The sequence below is a fragment of the Folsomia candida genome, unplaced genomic scaffold (assembly GCF_002217175.1).
Source record: "Folsomia candida strain VU population unplaced genomic scaffold, ASM221717v1 Fcan01_Sc001, whole genome shotgun sequence".
In the NCBI taxonomy this organism is placed as follows: Eukaryota; Metazoa; Arthropoda; class Collembola; order Entomobryomorpha; family Isotomidae; genus Folsomia; species Folsomia candida.
The window spans coordinates 9,919,570-9,943,613 of NW_019091193.1; the positions used below are offsets into that span (position 1 = coordinate 9,919,570).

The 24,044-nt window shown below is 36.5% G+C and overlaps 6 protein-coding genes across 8 annotated transcripts; 3 read left to right on the top strand and 3 right to left on the bottom strand.

Annotated features, from left to right (window-relative positions):
• Positions 1 to 200: 200 nt before the first annotated feature.
• LOC110859269 (carboxypeptidase B) lies at positions 201 to 3,194 on the bottom strand. Its single transcript, XM_022108182.2, has 15 exons — positions 3,037 to 3,194; positions 2,756 to 2,965; positions 2,594 to 2,678; positions 2,476 to 2,520; positions 2,203 to 2,324; positions 1,915 to 2,122; positions 1,637 to 1,834; positions 1,515 to 1,556; positions 1,434 to 1,448; positions 1,266 to 1,362; positions 1,120 to 1,191; positions 896 to 1,057; positions 592 to 755; positions 381 to 512; positions 201 to 311 (listed from the first exon to the last, which is right to left on the bottom strand). The coding sequence occupies exons 1-15, from the start codon at positions 3,141 to 3,143 to the stop codon at positions 243 to 245; spliced, it is 1,728 nt and encodes a 575-aa protein (XP_021963874.2). The 5' UTR covers positions 3,144 to 3,194; the 3' UTR covers positions 201 to 242.
• Positions 3,195 to 3,651: 457 nt separating this feature from the next.
• On the bottom strand, positions 3,652 to 6,516 carry LOC110855941 (carboxypeptidase B). Of its 2 annotated transcripts, XM_022104376.2 has the most exons (10): positions 6,361 to 6,515; positions 6,027 to 6,239; positions 5,860 to 5,944; positions 5,609 to 5,772; positions 5,292 to 5,506; positions 5,013 to 5,236; positions 4,831 to 4,890; positions 4,505 to 4,529; positions 4,313 to 4,381; positions 3,652 to 4,245 (listed from the first exon to the last, which is right to left on the bottom strand). In XM_022104376.2, the coding sequence occupies exons 1-10, from the start codon at positions 6,483 to 6,485 to the stop codon at positions 4,115 to 4,117; spliced, it is 1,311 nt and encodes a 436-aa protein (XP_021960068.2). In that variant the 5' UTR covers positions 6,486 to 6,515; the 3' UTR covers positions 3,652 to 4,114. The 2 variants fall into 2 exon arrangements, with proteins under 2 accessions (XP_021960068.2, XP_035704864.1); XM_035848971.1 differs by lacking the exon at positions 4,505 to 4,529 and having other exon boundaries at positions 4,104 to 4,245; positions 6,361 to 6,516.
• A 578-nt stretch (positions 6,517 to 7,094) lies between these two features.
• LOC110849450 (UDP-glucuronosyltransferase 1-2) lies at positions 7,095 to 9,374 on the top strand. Its single transcript, XM_022096862.2, has 5 exons — positions 7,095 to 7,444; positions 7,544 to 8,285; positions 8,375 to 8,609; positions 8,687 to 8,788; positions 8,898 to 9,374. Exons 1-5 carry the CDS (start codon positions 7,353 to 7,355, stop codon positions 9,296 to 9,298), a joined length of 1,572 nt encoding a protein of 523 aa, XP_021952554.1. The 5' UTR covers positions 7,095 to 7,352; the 3' UTR covers positions 9,299 to 9,374.
• LOC110849459 (uncharacterized AAA domain-containing protein C16E9.10c) lies at positions 9,369 to 14,395 on the bottom strand. The gene is made up of 17 exons (XM_022096874.2): positions 14,113 to 14,395; positions 13,907 to 14,030; positions 13,701 to 13,816; positions 12,832 to 13,626; positions 12,631 to 12,733; positions 12,515 to 12,546; positions 12,369 to 12,429; positions 12,066 to 12,224; positions 11,065 to 11,970; positions 10,867 to 10,997; positions 10,722 to 10,800; positions 10,554 to 10,642; positions 10,384 to 10,462; positions 10,260 to 10,303; positions 9,973 to 10,179; positions 9,663 to 9,902; positions 9,369 to 9,594 (listed from the first exon to the last, which is right to left on the bottom strand). The coding sequence occupies exons 1-17, from the start codon at positions 14,191 to 14,193 to the stop codon at positions 9,535 to 9,537; spliced, it is 3,306 nt and encodes a 1,101-aa protein (XP_021952566.1). The 5' UTR covers positions 14,194 to 14,395; the 3' UTR covers positions 9,369 to 9,534.
• A 309-nt stretch (positions 14,396 to 14,704) lies between these two features.
• Positions 14,705 to 17,711, top strand: LOC110848597 (GDP-mannose 4,6 dehydratase). Of its 2 annotated transcripts, none has more exons than XM_022095855.2 (11): positions 14,705 to 14,940; positions 15,588 to 15,673; positions 15,766 to 16,008; positions 16,082 to 16,211; positions 16,293 to 16,355; positions 16,433 to 16,636; positions 16,730 to 16,758; positions 16,830 to 16,884; positions 16,964 to 17,124; positions 17,243 to 17,311; positions 17,381 to 17,711. In XM_022095855.2, exons 2-11 carry the CDS (start codon positions 15,599 to 15,601, stop codon positions 17,441 to 17,443), a joined length of 1,092 nt encoding a protein of 363 aa, XP_021951547.1. In that variant the 5' UTR covers positions 14,705 to 14,940; positions 15,588 to 15,598; the 3' UTR covers positions 17,444 to 17,711. The 2 variants fall into 2 exon arrangements, with proteins under 2 accessions (XP_021951547.1, XP_021951539.1); XM_022095847.2 differs by lacking the exon at positions 14,705 to 14,940 and adding an exon at positions 15,330 to 15,487.
• A 1,120-nt stretch (positions 17,712 to 18,831) lies between these two features.
• On the top strand, positions 18,832 to 22,791 carry LOC118433938 (fork-head transcriptional regulator 2-like). The gene is made up of 7 exons (XM_035846461.1): positions 18,832 to 19,207; positions 19,280 to 19,348; positions 21,572 to 21,606; positions 21,673 to 21,689; positions 21,750 to 21,790; positions 21,917 to 22,159; positions 22,332 to 22,791. Exons 1-7 carry the CDS (start codon positions 18,910 to 18,912, stop codon positions 22,676 to 22,678), a joined length of 1,050 nt encoding a protein of 349 aa, XP_035702354.1. The 5' UTR covers positions 18,832 to 18,909; the 3' UTR covers positions 22,679 to 22,791.
• Positions 22,792 to 24,044: the final 1,253 nt, after the last annotated feature.

Genomic DNA, 24,044 nt, shown 5'->3' on the forward strand with positions numbered 1-24,044 from the left:
GAACAATGTACATATGTGTGCATATGTACATTGCATATGCATGTGTAATGTGTGCATTGCATATTCATATGTACATTGCTCGTATATAACCCGCATGAAATTGCACAGCGGAACAAACAAATAAATTAGTTTGACTACATATGTCATTACGATTCATAGAAATTGTAAATAAGCAGTTAAATTTTAGAAAAATAGGCGTATAAAAATATCAACCAAGTAAATAAGTATTATTACTGAGTAATTTATAATGTGCATTGAGTTTCAGGTGGGGCGTTACAACACCTTATGTTGAAAGAGCCTGGACAGAAACCCTAGTAATTTCCAGAAGTATGCACAAATTTAGTGTCACTTTCGAAATTAGTTGCTTTATTTAATCTTACGTATGGTTTGTTTGGCCGTTTACAACTAATTAGTTGCATGCATTCACAAACTGGTTCTTTACAACAGCAACATTTATTGCATGATTCGCGTTCGCAACAATTTACTCCTCCGCTAAACTTGGTGCACTGACCCTGCACATATGTAAAATACGTCAAATTTCAAAAGTGGTATTATATTCGGATGTTAATATTGCATGCTAATTTTCCTAACCTTAGGATGATTAGGAAGAAAGCATAAATCTGAGGAAGCCCGACAGTCACATTTGCTTTCTCCAAATCGAACCCGACAATTTTCTTGGTCATCCTTGGAACAACTACTACTAATATTCGCATAAGCAGCTGGATTACTAATTATTTCAGTAGTTTTTTCAAAATCTGTAATGGCGTAACAAGAGGTTACATAAATACATGTGTATTCTGCTTCAATAAACGCATCTCAATCAGACAATCATTCAGATTTATTCGTTCACATAGTTTACAGGCAAACAAGAACAAGTACATGATGGAGATCTAACCAGTCGTATAAGTTTCAAAAATGCGATTTCCTTCAGATGGTGTTGTTGGAATTGAAATGTTGTAAAAATCAATCATGTCGTCTGCCATAGATTTCACTGCAGCAAACGTCTCCTCACCCGTGGGGACGATTTGGTTGGCAGGAAGAGTGAATCCATGTCGACCTATTTTATCGAAGTGATATTATACAATAATTTTCTACAGCATATGTACAAGCTATTAATACCTTTGTCCCTAAGTTCGTAGCAATATGCAAATTTGATATTTGCAACCGCTTTTGCCCAGTCATGGCTTCCACCTAGAATAGACGGATAGAATTTTGTGGAAATATAAATATTTATATAATATGGTTTGCAGATAAAATAAATTTACCTGCAGCAGGATATAATAGCTCTGGCGTGGCACCACCCTCATATTTCGTTCCGTGAACCTTTTCGAGAGCTTTAAGTGCTTTGTCCCCCACTCTCATCTTTTAGTAGAATAATATTCTGGAAATTTCATGACATTTCATAAAATATGTTGTTTAGATTCAAAACTTACAAGTTCATCATGATCCTGCATTGATAAAAGATTGAGTAAATTTAACTCTGCTAATTATACAAACAAGTTATTATAACTTACGTCCGTTCGAACATTGTCGTACCCCCAAGGTAATAAAAGAAGCTGAAAACGCAAGAAGTACATACATTAGTGCAAATAGTGATCAAGGAAGACTAATGAAAAGCTAGGTGGATAAGTGAGACCTGAGAATAACTGTGAAAAGTTAAAAATAGTTTAATTTGATCCTTTCTGTCCAAAATGAAATCTTGGATGGCTTTCACCTCCGGTTCGGACGCAGGGCTTGGCCCATGATAAATCTGTGAGCACTGATTTTTGGATGTACCCTTGCCACCCCATTTATGATCCCAATTCCTGTTTGGATCCGTTCCCTTGCAGCATCCCTAACATTGGTAATTAACTTAAATCTGAACATTATCAAGTTTGCAGATTGTTAGCATATCAAGTTATGAATGGTAATTACGAAAAGTCCTCCCAGAATAGGCTTTCCTCCGGATCGAGTCTTTCGCCAAAGTCTGTCAAATTGATGCGTGTATTCATATCCATCGGGATTCATCATTGGGTCGAAATACCAATCGAATGCTTCAATATATCTTGTTTGGCGTTTTCTAACAGTTTGCGTAATCAGTTCATTAGCAATGAAAGAAACTGTGGCTGGTGCAACCCATTCTCTAAACGAATTTAGAGACATATTTAAATAATTAAAACACTATTAGAACGATTTTCTTGATTCTGTTAGCGTTGTGTGCACCTAGCATGGATTCCACCGTCCAGCCAAATTGCTGGTTTCTGAGACCCAGCTCCTCCAGTCGAGATCTTCATTACTTTTAAGGGTCTATTTTCTGTACTGTTTCCCACAGTGAAAATTGTCACCTAGTGTGTTCAGTTTGTGAAATTAGTAAGACTTGAGGCAACATGAGATTTATTGTCAGCATTTCTAGTACTTATATAAACTTGGTCTCAATTGGGACAAAAACGGTGAGTCGTGCTTGTTAAATACTTTTAAAAAATAATGGAAACTCACCAAGGCAGGATACTGTTGGGCCATTGACTCCATCCAGGATTGAATCTAGGAATACGAAAAAGTCCCTTTTGTATTTAGCAAAAATGCTTCTAATATTTAAATGTTTGATTTGTCTTACGGTTTCAAAACGATGGTAAGCGTTCCATGACATGCTCGCACGCTCCTGTCTCACGATGTAATTTAATTGTTCAAAATCGACATCACTGAATTAATTGGAATTAATTATGATTAGAGAATCAAGTTATTCGTCAACGACCATTGTTATTTTAGAAAATCTTACAATTGAACGTTTTCATTGATAATCTCATACTTGGCTCCAACCAGTGAAAAAAATGCCCCAATTGAAGAAATTTGTTGAGGAGGAACTAGAATATCTGTGGGAGAAACCATGCTCGGTGGACTCCAAAAATCAAACTCTTCTTGATGGTACACATTTTTTAGGGCTTCGAATGTGGCCGTGTTGGTGGCATTTACTCTAAAGACTTTGTATCTAATTGTACGAAACATAATGTTTACCATTAAAATTTGTTCTGTAATTCAATAAATTTCTTCTTGTCTTACCCTTCATAGGATCGAATGCCGTTTCTGAAGGTAGCGAATAGACAAGCAAATGTAGGAAAAAATGCAGGACTGGTTAATCCAGCCCCCGAAATTGAGATCGGTTCCATTTTGATTACCAGACAAAAAATCGAGCGTGGAAATGTAAACTGACATCCCAATCTCTTTTGTAGCCTCGGTTAGCTAATTAATAAAGATAATTCGGCAACACTTGCAGATGGATGCAGATGTATTCATTTATGTATGGTTCTTATTTATTAGTGGTCATTGCCACTGGGCCTTGAAAAATAACAACGCATCACTATAACCTTTTAACACTGAGACAACTGAACGTATCGTATGTACCTTGAAATTGTATGCAATGCTGGATATTCATGAATCATATTAATTACGCAATTAGTTGAAAGATATTTTCCTAATAAAAGCCGTATTGCTTTATTATGCAATAATGCAGATGACAGTATGATAAGTATCTAATACTAACTTACGAGATCGTCTTATGAGATTCATTTCAGTACGGGCGTCGTGCATATGTACTAACCACAATTAACCATGCCTCTAATTTCCAGCAATATACGGATAATAAAGTATTAAGAAGATACATTTATATAAATTGTCTGGATGGCATGCAAATTAATATTTATTGAATTTTCTCGGACTCGGGTATAAAATTTTACAATTTTTCATTGCGTAATGAATCACTCTGTTCGTCATCAAAACTCGTACAGCTCCTCCTATACCAACAATTCACTATTCACATTTCACATATTTTAAAATCGATTTCACAGCTACACACATTTGTGCATAAGACGTTCAACTTCAAAGTATAATCAAGAAAAATATAGAAAACAAAATTTTACCATTTCATTATTTCACCCAGGACAAGTATAAATTTTATTACCCAAATTTACAGTAAATTTTATGTCAGCCCCACCCACATACGTTATTGTCATGAATCTCGCATTAATAAAGTAACCAATAAGCTAATAATAGAGCACATACAGATCATATATACCATCCAAAAAAACGATTTCCAAAAGAAAAAGTCCATCATATTCTCCATAAATTGACTTCGACTTGATCACTCTTCCTCACTTGCTTCTTGGACCACTTGTCTTGCAATTACGCGAACTGCTTCCCAAGTCTCTTCCGCTGTAGGAATAATTTGTTGAGGTGGCAAAATGAATTTATAATCGCCTTGATCCCTCAATTCTGCAATTAAGTATATCTAAATGTGTATATACATAATTCAGTAAATGCATGTAATCTCTTGTCTTACCTATAGTGAATGAGTATTTGATCTCAGGTACTCCTTTGGCAAAATCACGGGAGGAACCACTGTTCGAGTCTGAAAAAAGTATTAACAAATAAACGTCTTAGTTTCATTCGTCACTGGTCATGAAGCAATTTAGTAAACAACTGTTTAATGTCTGTATGTACTTATATGTCAGTTGTTCATTTTAAAACTTACAAAGTATATGAGACGGTGCTCCAACCTTACAAGAGAAATAAGTTACTTGGCCAATTTATAAGAATATTAATGACCGTAGGAAAATACAAATTTCTCACTACAAATTCCGGATTACAAATCCTGCTCATTACGAACCCAGGGTTTATAATGCCCAGGCATCATAAACAATATGAAAATATTCTGAACGCTTGATTATTTAGACAAGTCGTCAATTTCATTTCAGGTTTATATGCCCAGGGTTTGTAATGAACAGGGTTTGTAAAGATCGGTTACTGTTTTCCCCTGACCAGGTTAATGCTGTACTAGTAATTACGTTTGTATTATACCTCGTACTCTGTACCATGAACTTCTTCTAAAGCTTTAATGGCTCGTTTTCCGAGAGCTTCCTGGAAACACAGCCCAGCCAAATTAATTTGAGCCATTAATAAAACATTCTTCCATTCATATTCACGTCGGTTGATGTCGTTATGCTGCTTATGGAATAAATTCATAATTTTGTAAGTCATACCAGTTGGTCGTAATCGTCTGGCAAGTCTTCCGTGTAACCGTACGGGGTGAGCATCAACTGGGAATAAGAGTGAAATGTTATGTAAGCCCGAATTCTGTTTCGATTTGCCAACATGAACTTGGCAGTGGCGTTTGATTCAGGTTCAGAAAATGGGTAAGGCCCGTGATATGTGTTAGCACATGGATCGTCTTTTACTCCATTTTCGCCCCAGTGAAAGTCAAAATCTGTGCAATGAGAAAATAAGTAACTGAATGAGAAAGCATGTTGAGGGCAACTCACTCCTGTTCAAGTCAACTCCTATGCAATCATTCCCATTATGTATGGACCTCGACTTTCTCCAGAGCCTGTCTTCTGTGTGGGTGTATTCATAGCCATCAGCGTTCATCACGGGCAGAAAAACCCAATCGACGTTGGCCATGATTTCTCTATCCTCCGGCTCAAATGACATAAGTTTTCCGATAATGTACGTGACCACTGCCGGAGAAATCCATTCTCTGATAAACATTATTGTGCAACGTTATACGTGTGACGCATAAAAAAATATAAGAAAATCATTCCATACATAAATATATATTTCCCTTGAGTTTATTACTCACCGCGCGTGGATACCACCGTCAATGAAAATAATTGGATTATTTTTTCTGAGATTTGACGACAACTTAATGGTCTTCATGTCTCGACCTTCCGTTGTTCTACCAATTGATCCAATCTGAGCTATGTTTGGGTTGTGTGCAGCCAAAGCATCAAGCCAACTATGAATCTGAAAGATCGCGAAATTATTCTCTCTTTTAACAATTTGCAAGTATGTACATAGTCCGTATGCATGTGTATCGGTATGAGAACTAACCACGCTGAGACGTTGGTACTCTTTCCAGTTCATCTCTTGTGAATTTTGTCGCGTGGAACGTAAATCCTTTCCCTTGTCCACAGCACTAAATGTCATGCATATCGGATGAATTTATCGACCACAAAAAATAATGACAACAAATGCAACTGCTTTATGCAACTACGCACCCTTGAACATCTGAAATAGCGACTTTGTAGTCAATTCCATACTCGGCCAGATATTGCTCAACATTGTTCTGCTCGTCTGGGTAGACCATGACATCCGTGTATCGTTTTCTGCTAGGCTCACTCCAAAAGTCTACCCCTCTGACTTTTTGTAGATCTATGACCGCATTGTATTGGGTCTCATTAGCCAAACTCGTTATTGTGAAGACTTTACACCTGAGAAATTGTATTTTTTTTACTGAGCCAAGTATTTATATAAGTACAATTAATTATGTGCATGTCATATATATGTGTATATTTATTTATATGCATTTGAAGCTAAATATCTTTAACTCACCCTCTGTACTGTTTTTCGCTCAATGCAAATTGAGCTAATGAAAGTAAGGACAGGTGAAAAATAATTGAAAATTTCATTATTGTGAATCTAATCTCAATGCGACTGAGCGACTGCAGGCAACGCATATTGCGTCAAGAAAAATCCAGTTCGCCATGATGAGATCTGTTGGCATTTGCAAACAAAGAGAATTTGTTATGCTGTAATTGTCTTTATTATGATTTATCAACAATGGTGGTATCCATTCATCTAAAATTCCAGATTATTCCACATTTATTATGCCCAAAGACTGCAAACAGTTCATTGACATTAATTACTACCCGGATAGACGACTAATTATTCAAGTTTGCCTACAATTTATATGTATGCAATTCAAATAATACTCGTGGCATACTCTTTATGTTCATTTCTTAACAGCGTACAAATGTAAATTTACGTATTCCCTTATTTATTCGATTTGTAGATACAAACGAATATGATAAACGAGACTGTTTCAAGGTCTTTGGTAAGGTAGAAAAGACTCATGGTTTGGTTCTTAAACTTTCTAACATGATTTTAAAGCAGAATTTAAAGCTTGCAACATTTGTTGTCCATTTTTCCTGGTGTGTGTACATATCTATGTATTTATCTATTATTATGTTTTGGTACCGTACCGTGTGAAATAATCATATTTCAGAATCTAAAATTCAGACTAGTTCACATAGCATGTCAGATTGTCAGGTTCAACATTTCACTATTGCATGTCAAAGGAATTACTTATCTGTATGTGCATCGATATGTATGTAAGTCATACACACGCCTTATTTTTTTTAGCCTGGACACGTGAAGGGAAGAATCTTTGACTTCGACAAGTTTATAACTTTCCTGTAGAAAAAACGCATTTATGTAATTTTGTGCACGCATATTTCTTACAACGTCTGGAAAAGACTTGACGCATTCAACGTCTTCCGTCAGTTGTCTTGATACTTTCCTCCTTTCATATTCATTCGAATAATATGGCTCTAATTTTCGGGTTTATTAGTTTTTACGTATTTGTGATTTTTCAAAAAAATGTAAATGGAGCAAATATATTGTTCCTGCATTCATAGTAAGTAGCTACATGTACATATCTCTATCTTCATACTAAAATATGTACAAAACTAAATTAAATTATGTACTCGTTGATTAACCTCCAAAATTATTCTAGTGCTTCATACAGCCACCGAATTAGCATGATGCCGCTCGCCAACGCACTGATATCAAGAGGTCATAATGTAACTTACATTGCTCCCATGAGCGCAGAAACCCCAAACCCAAAGATGCTGGATATCATCCCTGAAACTTTCAAAACGTTTGTAGACAACAGTCTTAACGCACAGTTTGACGTGACCGTGAGAATAGCGAAGGAAACTCCGAACCTCTTTACCATGTTTGACCAATTATTTGCCCAAAGCTGTGAAGTTTTGCTGACCAGCCTAGAATTCCAAGCCTGGTTAAAGACATCCCCAAAAATTGACTTGGTTGTGGCAGATCTTGTACCAGATTGTGGCGTGGGAATTGCTTATAAACTTAACGCTAAAATTATTCTTTACAACACTGTTGCATTTTATGGGAAAATGGTTGAGCTGTTTAAAGTTCCGGACGAAGCATTGACGACGTACTGCGATCAACCCTACAAACCCGCAATGTCATTTTTTGAGAAAATTAAAAGCACTTTACTTCCATTGGGATGGGCATATTATGAGCATAAAAACGTTCCCTATTTGGAGTCAGTACTTCGAGAGGGCTTAAATATTACTAAACTCCCTTCAATTTATGAACTCTATCAAAATATAAGTCTTATATTTTTGACTGGAAATTATGTCACTGAGCAGCCTCGCTCACTACCACCAATGTTTGTTTCCGTTCCTGGACTGCATCTAAAGAGAAATCGTGACCCTTTGCCAGTAGTAAGTTTGCTGAGCTTTCGATTTTTGATGCACTGCGTATTGTTCTTTCGCAAGATTTTAACTTTTGCATATTTATTGTTTATAATTAGGCTATTGAGCAGTTTATCAATTCGGATGCTGATACCAATGAAGGCTTTATATACATTAGCCTGGGGACTCTAGTGGTTGCCCCTAATTTACCCATTCATACCCAAAATGTGTTCATGAACACAATCAGGAAATTTCCTAAAATTAAATTTTTATGGAGATGGGGTGGGGCATTTCCAACAAATCTACCAAAAAACTTGTACATGGCCCAGTGGTTCCCTCAGCAATCGATCTTGAGTAAGAACTTGTCTGTCATTATATAAATGTGAACATTATCAGTAAGATTAATTTGATATACTGTATTATTACTATAGGCCATGCAAAAATAAGAGCGTTTATAACGCAGGGTGGCCGACCAAGCTTGCAGGAAGCTATTTTCCATGGCGTTCCCCTTGTTGCATTACCAATACTTGGTGGTAAGTAAGGACATGCTTGCCTACATAGATTCATATTACACTGTGTAAATATTTTCTAGAGAAAATCGCACACAATTCTGTTGCAATGTTTTTCATGTAATTTTCATAGATCAAGACTTTAATGCGATGCGACTAGAAGAAATTGGCGTTGCAATTGCGCTGGAAATTTCAGAAATAACTGAGCACCAGCTTCAAAGTGCAGTGTCCCGAGTCTTGCATGGCAGTTTCAAGACTAATGTTAAAAAAATGTCCACAATTTTCAAAGATTTGCCTATGAAACCCATTGACACGGCAGTCTGGTGGACCGAGTACGTTTTACGTCACGATGACATGTCGCTCTTAAAACCAATGGGGAGAAACCTGACTTGGTATGAACGACGGAATTTGGACGTTTGGTTGACTTTATTTTTAGCTGGAGTTTTTACTGTATTCTGCATCATCGCTCTTTTAATCTCGACTTGTAAATTTGTTCAATCATGCATTACAACTTCCAAGTTAAAAACTCTATGAATTTACAATTTACACCCATTTGATTACTAATAATTTTATGAAAATAAATAATTATGAATACACATTGACATTTGTATATCTGTATGCGTGAATTTTATTTTTGGTATTTTTTATGATCATAAAAAACACAGTTGTTTACATTCATCGAAATATACAATTTTTGTATTAAAATATTATCAATGAATTCATCGATGAGTATGAAAATTAGGAACACATTAAAATATATAGCGTAATGTTTAACGTTGCCCGCTTATGCTGGAATATCGTTCTTTCATTTTTGCATACTTGTCACGTTCCTGCAATTAAATTTTAAATTTTAAAAGTACTTACACCATGTTATGCGTGTGTGATAAGATTCATTTACCTCTTTTGTTACTGACGGTTTAGTTTTCAACAGAGCGACCTCGAAATGGCGCATAGAAACTTTCAAGTCATTTAGACTGACAGCATCTTGGGACTTGTTCATAACCAAATCCTTGAATGCAGCTACAGACGCTTCCCTAACTAACGCTGCAAGATCAGCCCCAGTATAGTTATCACAACATTCTCTCCCCGATATGGCTTTCAAATCCACATCCAACGATAAAACTGGATTTGTTCCATTCTGAAATGAGATAGAATAAATAAAATGCTTTATTAAAGCGATGAGAAATAGTACAAGAAGTCACTCTTACCTTTGTGATGGCTTTCAAAATGTCGTAACGATCGTTTGTAGAAGGCAGGTCAACAAATAAAAGTTTATCGAGTCTTCCAGGACGAAGAATAGCAGGGTCCAAAATGTCTGGTCGATTGGTGGCAGCCATTATAAAAACCCCTTGACGGCCTTCAACGCCGTCCATTTCAGTAAGAAGTTGATTAACTATTCTGCTTCCCGATCCACTCTATATACAGACATCAGTATAATTTATCATCCAACCTATATACACTTAAGATTTGTAATAAAAATTGTAGTTATAATTACTTCAGGAGCGTCACTTCGTCGTGGACACAACGCATCAATTTCATCTGGAATCCATTGAACATGGTTTAAATGATCAGACAAGCACAAGAATAATGATTTAAGGATGACCCCAAAATCTACTTACCAAAGAAAATTACGCACGGGCTAGAGTTTTTTGCTCTAATAAAACATTGTCTTACAGCGCGCTCACTTTCTCCAACGTACTAAAATGTGATAAGATATTTTTATTAAATAAAAATAAACTATTACTAATGTTGTTATTAATCAAAAATGCGGATAATTTAAATTCCTTACCATATTCAGAAGTTCTGGACCTTTCACTGATATGAAATTTATTCCAGCTTCATGTGCTACAGCTTTAGCTAGCAAAGTCTTTCCACAGCCTGAACGTTAAAAATAATATTACTTCCAAGATACAGTATTTGAAAGATAAGTTGATAATAATTTAGCAAAGCCTTATACCAGGTGGACCACACAACAGGACCCCAGCCGGATTCATGAGACCAAGAGTCTCGTAAGCACGCGAATATTTAACAGGACCCTTTAAAAAAAATCGAACGATGAAAGCCATACCTATTATACTCAAAATTAAGTGAACAGTTCTTACCAAAATTGATACTTCTAATTCTTCTCGAATGTCTGCAAGGGCGCCAATGTCGTCCCATGTCGTATCAGGTACTGTCGCAAATCCTTCTCTCTTTGAGGATGGCTGGACATGTTTCAATGCTTCTTCAAAGTCTACAAAAGAACAACTCTGATGTTTACGAATTAGTCGGCTAATCATTATGGCAAATTCTTATCTGACCATCAATAAATATGTAAAGCTCATCAAGTTGTGAAGAGGAGAGAGGAGCAGTTTCTTTAATCCATCTGAGATAAGGGGCTGTTTCAGGTTCCGCTTCAGGCTCATCTTCAGGCTCCTCGTCGTCGACTTTATCTGAAACTTGTGAAGTTGCTAAAATGTCATCTTTTTGATTTTGTATCTCTCCCGAGTTTTCAACAACTTCAATTGTTGCATCAATTGATGCAGTGTCAGGTTGAGGTTTATCTACATCGACCTCCATTTTCTCTTCCGCTTCAACGTCCATAACTTTTGGGTTTTCAACAGCATTATCAGTATTTCCATTTGGTGCATCGACATTAGTGGAATCAGGAACTTCAGTGACACTACTCTCAGTAGGAGGAGGAGCATCTTGGTTCGGCGGCTCAGTTGGAGCTACAGGTTCAGTTGTTTTCTTATTTGTCACATCATTGTCGCAAATAGATTCCTCGACCACGCTGGTCTCTGTGCTTGATTCAGCAATAGGGACGGTTGTTGGATCTTCTGGTGAGATTAGCACAGACCCAAGTTGAACTTTTGCTTCAGCCTTCTGCTTATTCTTTTTTGAATCAGCTTTGGCTCTCTTTTGTGTTGTATCCATTAATGCTTTGTTAACAGCTTGAACCGCAGCTTCTCTCACGAGTAATTGCAAATCAGCGCCTACGTAGCCAGGTGTAAGTTTGGCCAATGTCCCCAAATCAAATCCAGGCGCTAAACGAAGATTTCGACAAATGACCTCCAATATCCGTTGTCTAGATTTCTCGTCTGGAATTCCTAAGCATATTTCTTTGTCAAAACGACCAGCTCTACGAAGAGCAGTGTCAATAGCTTCTATCCGATTTGTCGCACCAATAAGAAGAACTTGACCACCATTTTCCTGGTTCATTAGATCTGCCATACGGAAAATGTCATGTGATAAGCTTGTTTCCCGAGCTTGATTGAATCGGAATTTTCACAGTACAGTACAAGTAATTATGATAACTTACCATCAATGCATGATAAAAGTTGTGCCACAATTCTTCGTTCCATTTCCTTTTGTACTGTTTCTCTCTTTGGAGTAATGGAATCAATTTCGTCAATAAATATAATGCAAGGAGCAATGGAAATGGCCTGATTGAACAAGTCCCGAATATTACTTTCAGATTCTGAAAAACCATAAAAGAACCATGACATAAAAAATTACTTTAATTTTATTTGTATAGTGCCATCATAGTTTGTCACATTGAGCAGACAATGGCGCTTTTGTCTAACTGGAATATATAAATAACTTTTAAACTCATGTATATTACCACCAGAAATTCCAGACACAAATTCTGTTCCAGTGACTTTCAGCATCGGTAGCTGTAACTCCTACACGAATAATATATGTTGCTTTAATTTTAATTACTCCACAAACAGACTAAATGCGCAGTATTACTAAATTAATTTTTCTTACCCCAGAAATAGCATTTGCAAGGAGTGTTTTTCCTATTAAAAAAAGCTCAATCAAATTTTTGGCTTGAATTAAAGTTTAAATTTTACATAGTAATATTTAATATTAGATATACTAACCAACTCCAGGAGGTCCATGCAATAAAAATCCACGAGGTGCATTCACTCCTAGAGTTTTGTAAACTTCCGGATGTTTCAAATGCATGAGCAATCTACAAACTTCCTACAATAATCAACAAGAGCAATTGTGAATTATAATTATATGTTAATAAATAAGTAAAATTATATCAACTAGAATAGGTATAAAAATTGTTTAATTACCTCAACAACTTTTTCACTCCCTGCAAAATTCGCCAGTCGATATCCAGTGTCTCCAACAATTGTAACTTCCTTTTTCAACTTTTTGTTAGTCAAGTCATCTCTGATACCTTGATTCTCTGAAGATGAGTTCTTTCTTTTCATTCCACGCTGTTGTGGTATAACCGAATTGAATGAACTATTTGATTTTGTGTGATCAGCAACCTGCTTTCGCCTTTGCTCAATTGATGATGAAGATGGCAATCCATTATTACCAACCGCTCGGACAGGTCGTTGTGGTGTCGAGATTTTATCCATCTTTCCCAAAAGAATAGAGGACGATGGAGTTGATGTGCTTTTTATCGACATATTAGGCCTGTTAATGGGAGGAGCAACCGCAACATGTCGATTTCCAGCACCTCCTTCTGGTGGAACAATGGTAAGTGTTATTCCGGATGGAATAACTGAATTAGCTATTGATGATGATGATGCTGTCGATCCATCATTTTGTCCAGTTGGAGAATCTAGTTTTTTAATAACATTTCGCCCTTGAACTTCGTCTATTATTTCTAAGTCGTCGTCACTATCAGTTGCCAAATCTGAAGAAGAGTGTGTAGTAGTAACAGCTGCGACCGTTACTGTCGAATTAGTCCCACCACTCCCACCAGCCAGTTGTACAGTGCTTGTTGGGAAAGTAAGCATATTTTGAGGTTCTTGGACATTTCCCGATGTTTTTGGAAAATTTGCATTTGCAGTTGATGCTTTGTATAAATTTGATACATTTGCGTTAACAAAATCATTTTTTGGGGTGTACGCATCCTGTAATACAACAAACTCAATTAATAAACTTGCGCATCACGATGGGGAAAACGAAACATTTTAATTTCTCAAACCTCCTCAATTTCTTCAATGTCACTGTCCGAGCGATCTGTGTTTGGAACTTGTGGGGGATTACTTTCTGTCTGCGTTCCATTACCATTAGTATTGCGCCGACAGTAATCAAAGTATGCTGTTGCATGAGAAAAGAATTAATTGATGTAATCACATATACCCTTTCAGTAATAGGATAAGTGAATGAAATATAGTGACTTATTCTTACCACCCCGAACTTGGTTTGCAAAAACTTTCCTTTGCATCCTTGCAAACCGGTAATATTGGCCTTGGAAATAATCAATCATGTCGTCAATATTGATGTACGATAAATTGCTGTTATCTGCGAGGTACTGTAGGTAGACATACAAATAAATAAATAAATCTACTAATCGGTCTACTAATAAGAATGGTGATTAATTAAGTACACATTACTTTTTCGACTAGTTGTATCAAAGGAGGTTCTCTAGTCGCCAGACCACCACCTCCACTAAATCGTCCACCGCCCTTCATCATATTTTATTACTCCTCGTAGTATTGATAAGTTTAACGATGATATACGATTGATATGTTACACTTTACGAGTATGTAGCCGTTAAATGTCAAAAACAGCTTGCACGAGATCAAAAATTAGTGAAAATTGATTAAACTCGGAAATTCAGGAAATTGCGGTAGAATTCTTTCTTTCACACCGGAGAGTTTAAAACTCGAGGTTGGTGGCAGCTTGCTTGATTTGCTGTCCCGCTGGAATTTATGAAAAGTTATTATCGATTTGCCTCAATAATTACTTCTTCAGAGGTCTTTTCCTTATCTGAAAAGTGTAATTTCGGTCATCAGTGCATACATTTGCTCTCCTGCGTGTGATATGCATGCATAGTTCATGAAATTTTCATTCGTACATTCATGCTTGTACGTTTTTGGCCACATTCTGATGCATGAAGATTGAAGATTTGGAGATTTGAAGTAGAATGAGTGTTGAACGTGAGCAAAATGATACAAAGTGCATGCCGCCGGATATTTGGTTGGTGCATATTCATAATTCCACATTTCCACATGTCATAAAATACGTGTACAAATTTACAAATTACAGTCATTGAAAATTGAAGTAGTTGCTGCTAAACTGGACCAGTGGTGCTTTATTTCATAGTGAGCAAGTGGCATATGTCATGAATATTTGTATTATTTATAATTCTGTGCAGGAGTTTATCTGTCCGCCCAGCTGATCTGTTCTGTCAAGTCTCAAGTTGAGTAATAATATAATTGGTAAGTCTAATTTCTTTTACAAATTGTAAATTACAATTATAACATATTATGGAATTTATTAGACGCAAATATGGACCATGGGATCATGCAGTGGTTGCAATAAAAATTATTTGTTACCAGGATTAGTTGATTTGAAGATAAAATTAGTCCAAACTGCAAAGTTAGGACTGCATAAAACTTCAATAGTAGCAAATATGTGTTAACATGAAAGCATTTCCAGTTTTCAATAGCCCAATATGTGCCAAATCGTCGGATCTCATTCATTTCAATCTGTAACCAATTGTATGCAAATTAAATATTTGTTTTGCCGATAGCAGCACACTGTTAGCATACATAGTCGGTTAATGATGTATACTATGCTGTAATTCTCCGAGTTTTAATGGGCTATACAATTAACGTCAACAACACACGTCAGCCCATTTCTGGTTTGACATCATTCGTAAAAGTATTTAGTTACCGGCCGGAGATACGTGTTCATAGTTCAGTGACTTGAGCTTAAAATTTAATCTGTGTGAAATGTCTTCTTCAGGAATTATTTTTCCCTTTGGTAAAATATTTTAGTCGGGTTGATAAGACTAGGTTTTGATATTATTCTCCGACTTTAGATGATAAAATTCTAAGAGTAATTATTATGTTTGATATTGCAGGACCTAATAAAATGAGCGGGGATAACTCACCCAACGGCACCGATTCCAGACGGAAAGTGGCCCTCATCACTGGTATTACTGGGCAGGTAGATAGATCAATTTTCCATCATGCAGCACCTATTTCTCCATATTTCAAGAACAACATTAACTTACCCAACGTGTTTTCTTATTTGTCAAGGATGGATCATATCTTGCGGAATTATTGATCGACAAAGGATATGAGATTCACGGCATAATACGACGTTCTAGCAGTTTCAATACTGGTAGAATTGCACATTTGTACGCTGACCCAAAAGGACATCGTGAAGGGAAGATGAAGCTTCATTACGGAGATATGACTGATAGTAGTTGCTTGGTCAAGATAATTGTTCAAGTTCGACCTTCAGAGATTTATAATTTGGCTGCCCAAAGTCATGTCAAGGTGTGTTGGTTTGAAGCTAGTTATGAAGCGCTAAGTTGTGTATTGTATATACTAACTGTGTTCTAATTATTAGGTATCGTTTGACATTAGTGAATATACTGCAGAAGTAGACGCGGTTGGAACATTGCGTATCCTAGATGCCATTCGGACATGTGGAATGGAGAAAGAGATTCGATTTTATCAAGCCTCCACTTCAGAGCTGTGTATTTCAAGATAAAACTTTATAAAATCCCAAAATTTAACTGAATACATTTATTCAATTTAGCTATTTATATTTATACTAGATGGCAAAGTTCAAGAAGTGCCTCAAAGAGAAACTACACCATTTTATCCGCGTTCTCCATACGGTAAAATTTACTTTATTTTAATATACTAAACCAGGGATCACATGCAAAAATACGACATTCTTATTGTGGTTATTCAGCTTGTGCCAAGTTATATGCCTATTGGATTGTAACAAACTATCGTGAAGCATACGACATGTACGCGTGTAACGGAATCCTTTTCAATCATGAAAGTCCTAGACGAGGAGAAAATTTCGTGACGCGAAAAATAACCCGTTCTGTAGCTAAAATTGAACTTGGACAAATTCAATGCTTTGAGCTTGGAAATTTAAACGCAAAACGAGGTGAGTATAAGCATACTTACTTTGCGTGATGCATTGTATGTTAAATGTCAACCTATAATTTTGTATATTTTCCTTATATCATTCATAAACCAGATTGGGGACATGCAAAAGACTACGTGGAGGTTAGCATTAATTAAATATAATAAACCGATAAAATTCGAATGAATTATTAAGCAATTCATGAATGTTACAGGCAATGTGGTTGATGCTCCAACAGGATAAGCCCGAGGATTTTGTGATTGCTACAGGTTAGTACTAGTTTTATCAAATCACATTACATATAAAAATAGTCCATGCTAATACATAATTTTACCCTTTGATTTTCAGGAGAAGCACATAGTGTGAAAGAATTTGTCGAAGAGTCGTTTAAGGTAGTGGGGAGAGAAATATCATGGGAAGGTGAAGGAGTAAATGAAATCGGAAAAGAGAAAGGCACAGACATCATCCGAGTTAAAGTAAACCCAAAGTACTATCGTCCTACTGAAGTGGTAAGTCGACGTAATTAGCACAATTTATGGTTGAAATATAAACGGTACGCAAGTTGTACACGTGCTCTAAGTAACACATTTTGTCAACAATTGCTTTTATATTTACAATATTTTATAGGAATTCCTCTTGGGTGACCCAACTAAAGCAAAGGAAAAATTTGGATGGAAATGCAAAGTCGACTTTCTGGTATGTCTGCATATGCTTTCACGCCACCATATTTATGTTCATTTTATTTTTATACAAATTCTTTTTCAGGCCCTAGTCAAGGATATGGTTGAATCTGATTTGGAGTTGATGAAGAAGAACCCAAGTGCCTAATGTTTTTTACAATCTGATAATCGTTTTCTGCTTTAAATTTTATCAATTTGTTTTAGTTTTCCAAGACATTCCATATTTCCGCACACAGTATAATTTTATGGTTTTTAAAAATGCACCGTGAATTTCTACGTAGTGATACATGTTTTGCAAATCGTCAAATTTTTTCACTTTGTGGAATTGTCTCGAAGTATTATTATGAAAACTGTATTTAACATACGTACTGTTAAATAATAATAAAGTCAAGCCGCACATCTAATTTGTCAATGCATCACTTTCGTTAATGCAGAGATTCTCATTTTTACGGTTACAACCAAAATACACATGCCCCGCAGTACTTTGTGCGTAGTTGTCATTCTGGGGTTTGTCCTCAACTCTTTGCGTGGGGGTGGTCACAACCGTTGTGTCCTATCAGTTTGAAAAACAAACAATTCATAATAGATCGTTCCGGATGGGTGGTCTTCGTTCGAACAAATTTCAGCCCAGTGGCCTCACCAAAGTGTCAGACTCGTCGTACTTGGGATTGAATATCAACCGATGATGTAAGTAAGTATGTAAGCATATGGATGAGATTATGAGAGTCGGTGGGGAAAAATGAGACTAATCTAGAAATTAAACGCCAGAAATATTGATGCGACGGAAATATTTATGAAATTGATTTTGCCCGACCAAAATGACAGATGCTGTCAAATGTCATATTTAAACTCACTGATTTCAAAGCTTGTAAAGTAAAGCAGACTTGATTTTATTTATGGTGTTGATATCGGTCGGTTTACTAAAACTCACACAACCCCCATGGTTCAATGGTTAACTCTAATCAAAACATTTATACTTTGCGATCAGACATTTCAAAAGATTTGTTATCAAAATTTTCACAGTAAACGATGATATTTCATCACCATTATTTCTTCCTTCCGATTTTATGGATTTATGGTTTACTTTTACTCTGGCTTTCTGGTATGTTCCGGGTTAAAGCTAAACTGTGAAACTCATTGAAAGTCTCTCTCACTCTGTGTATGGTGAAAGCTAAAAGTATTATATAGACTTTCCATTTATTATGGTTAAACTGATATTTCTGTTATTATGAGATGTTTTTCTAGAGTTCCTGTTATCTTTTCACTTGTATGACTTGTCTATTTAACGAGTAAAAAACGACTCTTACTTTTTCAACTGAAGCGTCATCCACACCCTGCAAAGTTTTGGTTTATATAATCTAATGTGTGTTTTGTTTTGTGTTTCATGTATCACTAACCAAAGCAAAATTAACCATCTTTAAATAACAACAATGAAGTTAACATATCAATAATAAACCGTGCATGTATACATATGTATGTACTTATATAGAGTCAAAAACTTGAGATTTGTCGGCATGCCTTAGTCTTTCAATTCCAGTCTCTGCAGTAGAAACATCGAGTTTTGAATCGTATTTAATACGAAGGAGGACGCATTAGTTTTTCCAATTTAGAGTAATGCAACCTTACTTTGGCAATAATAGGCATTGGAATCTTATTGAGAAAACTCGTGCAGCTGAAGTTTTCTTAACCGGCGAAGGCGTGCTCCACCCACATGTTCACCCCACTCAATTTGCACTCCCCACTTTGGAGTTATCATCTCCGTCGTGCAAGAGTGAGAGTTTATTTCTGGGTAAACGTGACATGGTTGATACACCACCAACTCATCATGGATTGCTTCAGTATCTGCATTTTCGCCATTCTATTTACGGCGTGCCAAGTGTCCATCCAGAAAAGCCACCCTTCTCGTACATAGGTTGAATATTACAATACATCTTACCGACAAAGTGACAAGATCATTTCTCTATTTAAAAAATATTTCTTGTAGCTCTGATTGCAATGGCAATCCAAAGCTCGCCGTCTGGGAAATTAACGTTGAATGAAATTTATCACTTTGGTAAGAATGCATATTTTCTGCTTGGAGTAAATAGTTAGTTCTAGGGTTGCCGCGGGTAACGGGTCGGGTACCCGTTACCCGCATACCCGCACGATTCTTGCGGGTACCCGTCATCTGCGGGTAGCGAGAACTACCCGCACGGGTAACGGGTAGTTCTTTTTTTATTTAATTTTCGACATAAATTAGTTCATAAAGAAACTTAGCAGCAAGTTAGTCCATTTAGCCACAATGGGTCAATTTATTATTTATCCATTTCAAAATTTGTTATTTGCCAGCAACTAATATTTATGGCGAGCATGTCTTTTCGGAAGCCACAGAGGCCTACGGCAGCCTCAAATGCTTCTCACGTCCAGAAAATGCGGAGAAATTATTGTTAGTCAAGTATAATTTGCCTCCTCTAAAATATCAGTAATACTTTAACTTGTATTTGTGTGAATTTATTTGAGACTCACGAGATTTTAATTTGTGCTTTGAATATGAAAAACCTGAATTCGATTGAAAGCAAAAATTTTATTTGTAGACAATATTTAAATGAAAATTGCATTTAAATCAAACTAAAAATTAACCTTTTTTCAAACACACCAAGCTACACCACGATGGTCTAGGGAGTATATTAAAATGTCAAGCTAAAAATTAGGAACCGCGTGATAAAGAATATTTACTTGCCGCTGAATGTCCACTTTGAAAAAAAATATTGGCGGCAAAGTGCAATTTTTAGCCCGAGTCAGGGCTTATGTACCCGTCATGTCCGTCTGTCTGTCTGTCTGGTTTGCGATAACTGCCGTAAAACTAATCCGATCCACTTGAGATTTTGCACAAATGTAGTAAGGGTCAAAGGAGGAGTTAAGTTCGAAGATGGGCGAAATCGTTCAAGTGGTTGACCGGTGGGGGTCATCTGGGTGGGTGGGGTATTATGCATCAAAATTTCAAAATTGCTGTAGAAAGCTGAAATTTGGTGTAGAGGTTGATAATGGTTTCTAATGAAGGAATACAAAGTAAAATTGTAAAAATTTTCATCTGGAGGGACCCTAGGGGGTGACCCATACCGATTTTTAAAACTTAGCAAATAAAGCTGAAATTTGGTACATAGGTTGTTAATGACTACCAATGGAAGAATATGAATTGAAATTCGACACATTTTCACCGGGACAGACCCTATGGGGTGACCCAGGCTAATTTTTCAATTCTTCAAATCGAGCTGAAATTTGGTAGATAAGTTGGTAATAGCTCCTAATGGAATAATACGAAGAAAAATAAGAAAAATTTTCATCTAGAGGACCTTATTGGGCAACCCAATAAGATGACCAGACCAGGGAGAAAAATATGTGTGCACCAACAAATGTATATGAACCTAGTCACCCGCGTGGCTGGAATTTACATATGTTACATCGAATATTGATAATATAATATCCTGAAAGTTTTAAGAAAAAATATACACTCGTTTCAAAGTTATGGCCACAGTCGATACTGGTGACCAAGGGAAAAAAATGTGTGCACTAACAAAAATTTAGTGATAGCCGATTACATTTAGTGATGGTGGATAAATTTTGGTATATGGGTTACTAAAGGCTCTTAATTGAAGAATTCGAAGTTTTACTAATTTTAGTTTAAAAACAGATTTACGCCTGACTCGGGCTATATCAAGTCTGCACTGTAGGTTTTAAGTATTTAAATGTTCTGCATGTTTTTCCTCCACTGGACGAAAACCATGGTGGACTTTGAACTCTGCCCCCAATAGTTTTCGTTAAACCGGCTATTCAACGGAAAGATGAGTGATAATTCCTAATTTTTGGCTTGATGTTTTACACAATTCGCTAAGAAATTCTGATGTAGTTTGAAAAAGGTTCCAAAAGCCAAAAAGTCTGCTTTCAGAAACATCTAATGACATCTAGCAAATTATGGCATTGGTAACTTGCATAGCATTATCTCAAACTACTGAACAGCCCAAATAATTGATTAAATCAAATTTATTCTGAAGGTTGGCTAGCTTTAACTTAATTCTCATAACGGGTAGCGGGTAACGGGTACCCGCACGGGTACCCGTGCGGGTACGGGTAGTTGTGCGGCGGGTAGCCGGTCGGGTAACGGGTAGGATTTTCGCTACCCGCGGCAACCCTAGTTAGTTCCATGATTTATATATTAAAAATGGCATTATTTTTAATGAATTAATAATTTAAGCAACAGATGAACGAAATTACGCGGTATTATTCTGATTCGTTTCAGTGATGGAGAAATTTCCATACTACCAAGATAATAAGGTGATAATGTAATTTTATTTATTTCTTAGTTATACTTAAGTTTAATGCAAGAACTTTCTTCTACAGGTCGGATGGCAGAACAGGTAAATCATTTTGTAATTGTCTTTGGACCATAATTTATTATTCTTGGTCATTTTGAACAGCATTCGCCACAACCTTAGTTTAAACAATTGTTTTATAAAACGTAAGTATTTTCTATATTCTAAACCTCATGACACTTTCGTCAGCTTTCTCATCTTTGCCCTGAAAACAACTATTCATTTGGAGCAATTGATGTTAATTTATTTTTCTCGTCTTTGTTTTGTTAAAGTTCCCCGTGACGATAAGAAGCCTGGGAAAGGGAGCTACTGGTCACTTGACCGCGATTCTTACAATATGTTTGAGTATGGAAACTACCGTAGGAGAAAGCGAAGACCACGTCCAAGTTTGAAGAGATGTGTTGTTAATCACACTGACGATGCATGCAGGAATGGCGAAGCCGACACTTTTTCTTCCAGAAATGTCAAGAAGAGATTGGACAAACTTCCAGAAATGCTTAACTATGAGATGGCAGGTGAGGAGATCAGAGGAAAAAGTTGTTTTATTGGCAGTGAGCTACTTGAGGGTATGTCAAAACAGTGTATCCTGATTTCTCAATTATGCAAAAGTACTGAATAGTGTGCATGCATGCACGTATGTAGAATGAACAATCATATAAACACAATTTTTCATTTAATTTGGTACAGATTTCGATGATGAGGAAAAGCAGATGACGAAGAACGTCAGTTTACAAATTGAAGAAGATGACGGGAGCGGACATGATTTATCATCGAATATGACAACTCGGCCAAGCACAACTCCTACGACGGGTAAACTAGGAAAATTTGTTCTTGAAAACGGCAGAAGTGATAGCAGCACAATAGTGACACCCGATGAGTCAGAAACCACAGAAGAGCTGATTTGTTCACATTTTGTATGCATTAATGGGACAGCGAGAGGAAGAAGTGAAAGTTTAAAAATTGCATGCTCTGATAATGAAATGTCCCAAAATTGTAAAATGTTTAAAATCGAATATTTGATAGAAAACCGATAGCATGATCATTATAGTTGAAATGGTATATGCATACATATTTACAATTTATTACATTATGAAATTATAGCCAGTAATTTATAGAGAAAGGCATTAATAAATCTGTTGCCCTATTAGCTTGTCCAATTCACTCCCAATTTACCTTTGACAATGAGCACCAAACGACAACAGCCAATTGGTGTGAACAGCACACCATTTAAAAACACGTCGGGTGGAGTGAAATTGAAAGTGCTTTGGAACGACATCGGTTAAATGATACAAAATCAACAAATTAGAGTATCGCAGAGCACGCGCTATTGGTTTGGTGGCCAATGTAGAGAATAATCCTTTGAACTCGAAAAAGTCTTATTGCAGTTTTGTTAAGATGAGCGATTAGACGACTTCTCCAAGTCGACTCCCTGCATTTTCTTCATTCGTACAGAGAAAGAGACCAGACTTGAACAAAATGTTTTCAATTCAAACAAACTCTGAAAACTCACATCTATCCACTCATTGCCTATTTAACTCACCACATTAGCCCAATGTTGAACATTCCTGCCTCCGAGTATTTTATTTTATACGACTCGTACATACGCATACGTTGGTGTATGCACATAAGGACTTGGTGTCCTTATATGTTTTACGTCTACTATTATGCACACGCTGCTATGCCTGGTTTGCTTCCGTCGAATTGGAGGACTATCCAATTCGTTTCTTAGTGCCTCTGCCAGGCCTTGAAATAACAATTCCCTGGCACCAGAACCATATTAATCTTTAAAAGGTTAACTCAAAATACTTTAATGCCTCTCTATTTCCGTCAATGCCAACCCATTTTCCGGTCTTTTCGTCAAAAGAAATGTAGTCCAGATGAAAAGAGGGAGACTAAATTTTAGAAATTTTCCTCCAACATAACACTAGTAGAGAGCCATGCAAGATTAGTTGTAGAATTTGTAAATTAGAGACATACCAAATCCCACTCATCTAATAAAAATGACCAGACTTTAAATAAACCAAAATTAGATTATAGCTTCAAATCAAATGTACATAAATGTTATCATCAACAGTTTTACTTTGCGGTGTGGTCAACTTGCTATGGACTTTACAATATGGAATCCATATTATGGATCGATATTATAGGAATGTATCCAAGTCCTTTATTCCTAACGGGAGTATGATGTATGACGACGGAGGGATATGGGAATAAAGAACCGAAGAAAGAAAAGAATGCGCAGCGGTGGAAATCATGAAAAAAAGAAGGCGATAAAGTGTCAGTCTGTGAATGTGCACTAAAAAGGCACGAAAGACGATTCTCATGGGCTTTTCATAAAATAAAGATAGTGTCTAAAATAAACAACCCCCACATGGCGAAATTTGGTCGGACTTCCTACAA

Bases quoted from the DNA above. Each gene is read 5' to 3' on its own strand.
- LOC110859269 (XM_022108182.2), bottom strand. From the start codon at position 3,143: ATGGAACCGATCTCAATTTCGGGGGCTGGATTAACCAGTCCTGCATTT. The intron at 2,966-3,036 runs GTAAGACAAGAA...TCGTACAATTAG, and splicing joins GGCATTCGATCCTATGAAGG to ATACAAAGTCTTTAGAGTAA. The intron at 312-380 runs GTAAGATTAAAT...GGAAATTACTAG, and splicing joins AACGGCCAAACAAACCATAC to GGTTTCTGTCCAGGCTCTTT.
- LOC110855941 (XM_022104376.2), bottom strand. From the start codon at position 6,485: ATGCGTTGCCTGCAGTCGCTCAGTCGCATTGAGATTAGATTCACAATA. The intron at 4,382-4,504 runs GTAAGTTTTAAA...TACTTTTTTCAG, and splicing joins AGCACCGTCTCATATACTTT to ACTCGAACAGTGGTTCCTCC. The intron at 4,246-4,312 runs GTAAGACAAGAG...ACTTAATTGCAG, and splicing joins CAAATACTCATTCACTATAG to AATTGAGGGATCAAGGCGAT.
- LOC110849450 (XM_022096862.2), top strand. From the start codon at position 7,353: ATGGCTCTAATTTTCGGGTTTATTAGTTTTTACGTATTTGTGATTTTT. The intron at 8,286-8,374 runs GTAAGTTTGCTG...GTTTATAATTAG, and splicing joins ATCGTGACCCTTTGCCAGTA to GCTATTGAGCAGTTTATCAA. The intron at 8,789-8,897 runs GTAAGTAAGGAC...TAATTTTCATAG, and splicing joins TGCATTACCAATACTTGGTG to ATCAAGACTTTAATGCGATG.
- LOC110849459 (XM_022096874.2), bottom strand. From the start codon at position 14,193: ATGATGAAGGGCGGTGGACGATTTAGTGGAGGTGGTGGTCTGGCGACT. The intron at 12,225-12,368 runs GTAATATACATG...ATGGTTTTTCAG, and splicing joins TGTGTCTGGAATTTCTGGTG to AATCTGAAAGTAATATTCGG. The intron at 10,304-10,383 runs GTAAGTAGATTT...AATGGATTCCAG, and splicing joins CCCGTGCGTAATTTTCTTTG to ATGAAATTGATGCGTTGTGT.
- LOC110848597 (XM_022095847.2), top strand. From the start codon at position 15,457: ATGTCTTCTTCAGGAATTATTTTTCCCTTTG. The intron at 15,674-15,765 runs GTAGATAGATCA...TTATTTGTCAAG, and splicing joins TCACTGGTATTACTGGGCAG to GATGGATCATATCTTGCGGA. The intron at 16,637-16,729 runs GTGAGTATAAGC...TTCATAAACCAG, and splicing joins AAATTTAAACGCAAAACGAG to ATTGGGGACATGCAAAAGAC.
- LOC118433938 (XM_035846461.1), top strand. From the start codon at position 18,910: ATGCAACCTTACTTTGGCAATAATAGGCATTGGAATCTTATTGAGAAA. The intron at 19,349-21,571 runs GTAAGAATGCAT...GATTCGTTTCAG, and splicing joins GAATGAAATTTATCACTTTG to TGATGGAGAAATTTCCATAC. The intron at 22,160-22,331 runs GTGAGGAGATCA...AATTTGGTACAG, and splicing joins GCTTAACTATGAGATGGCAG to ATTTCGATGATGAGGAAAAG.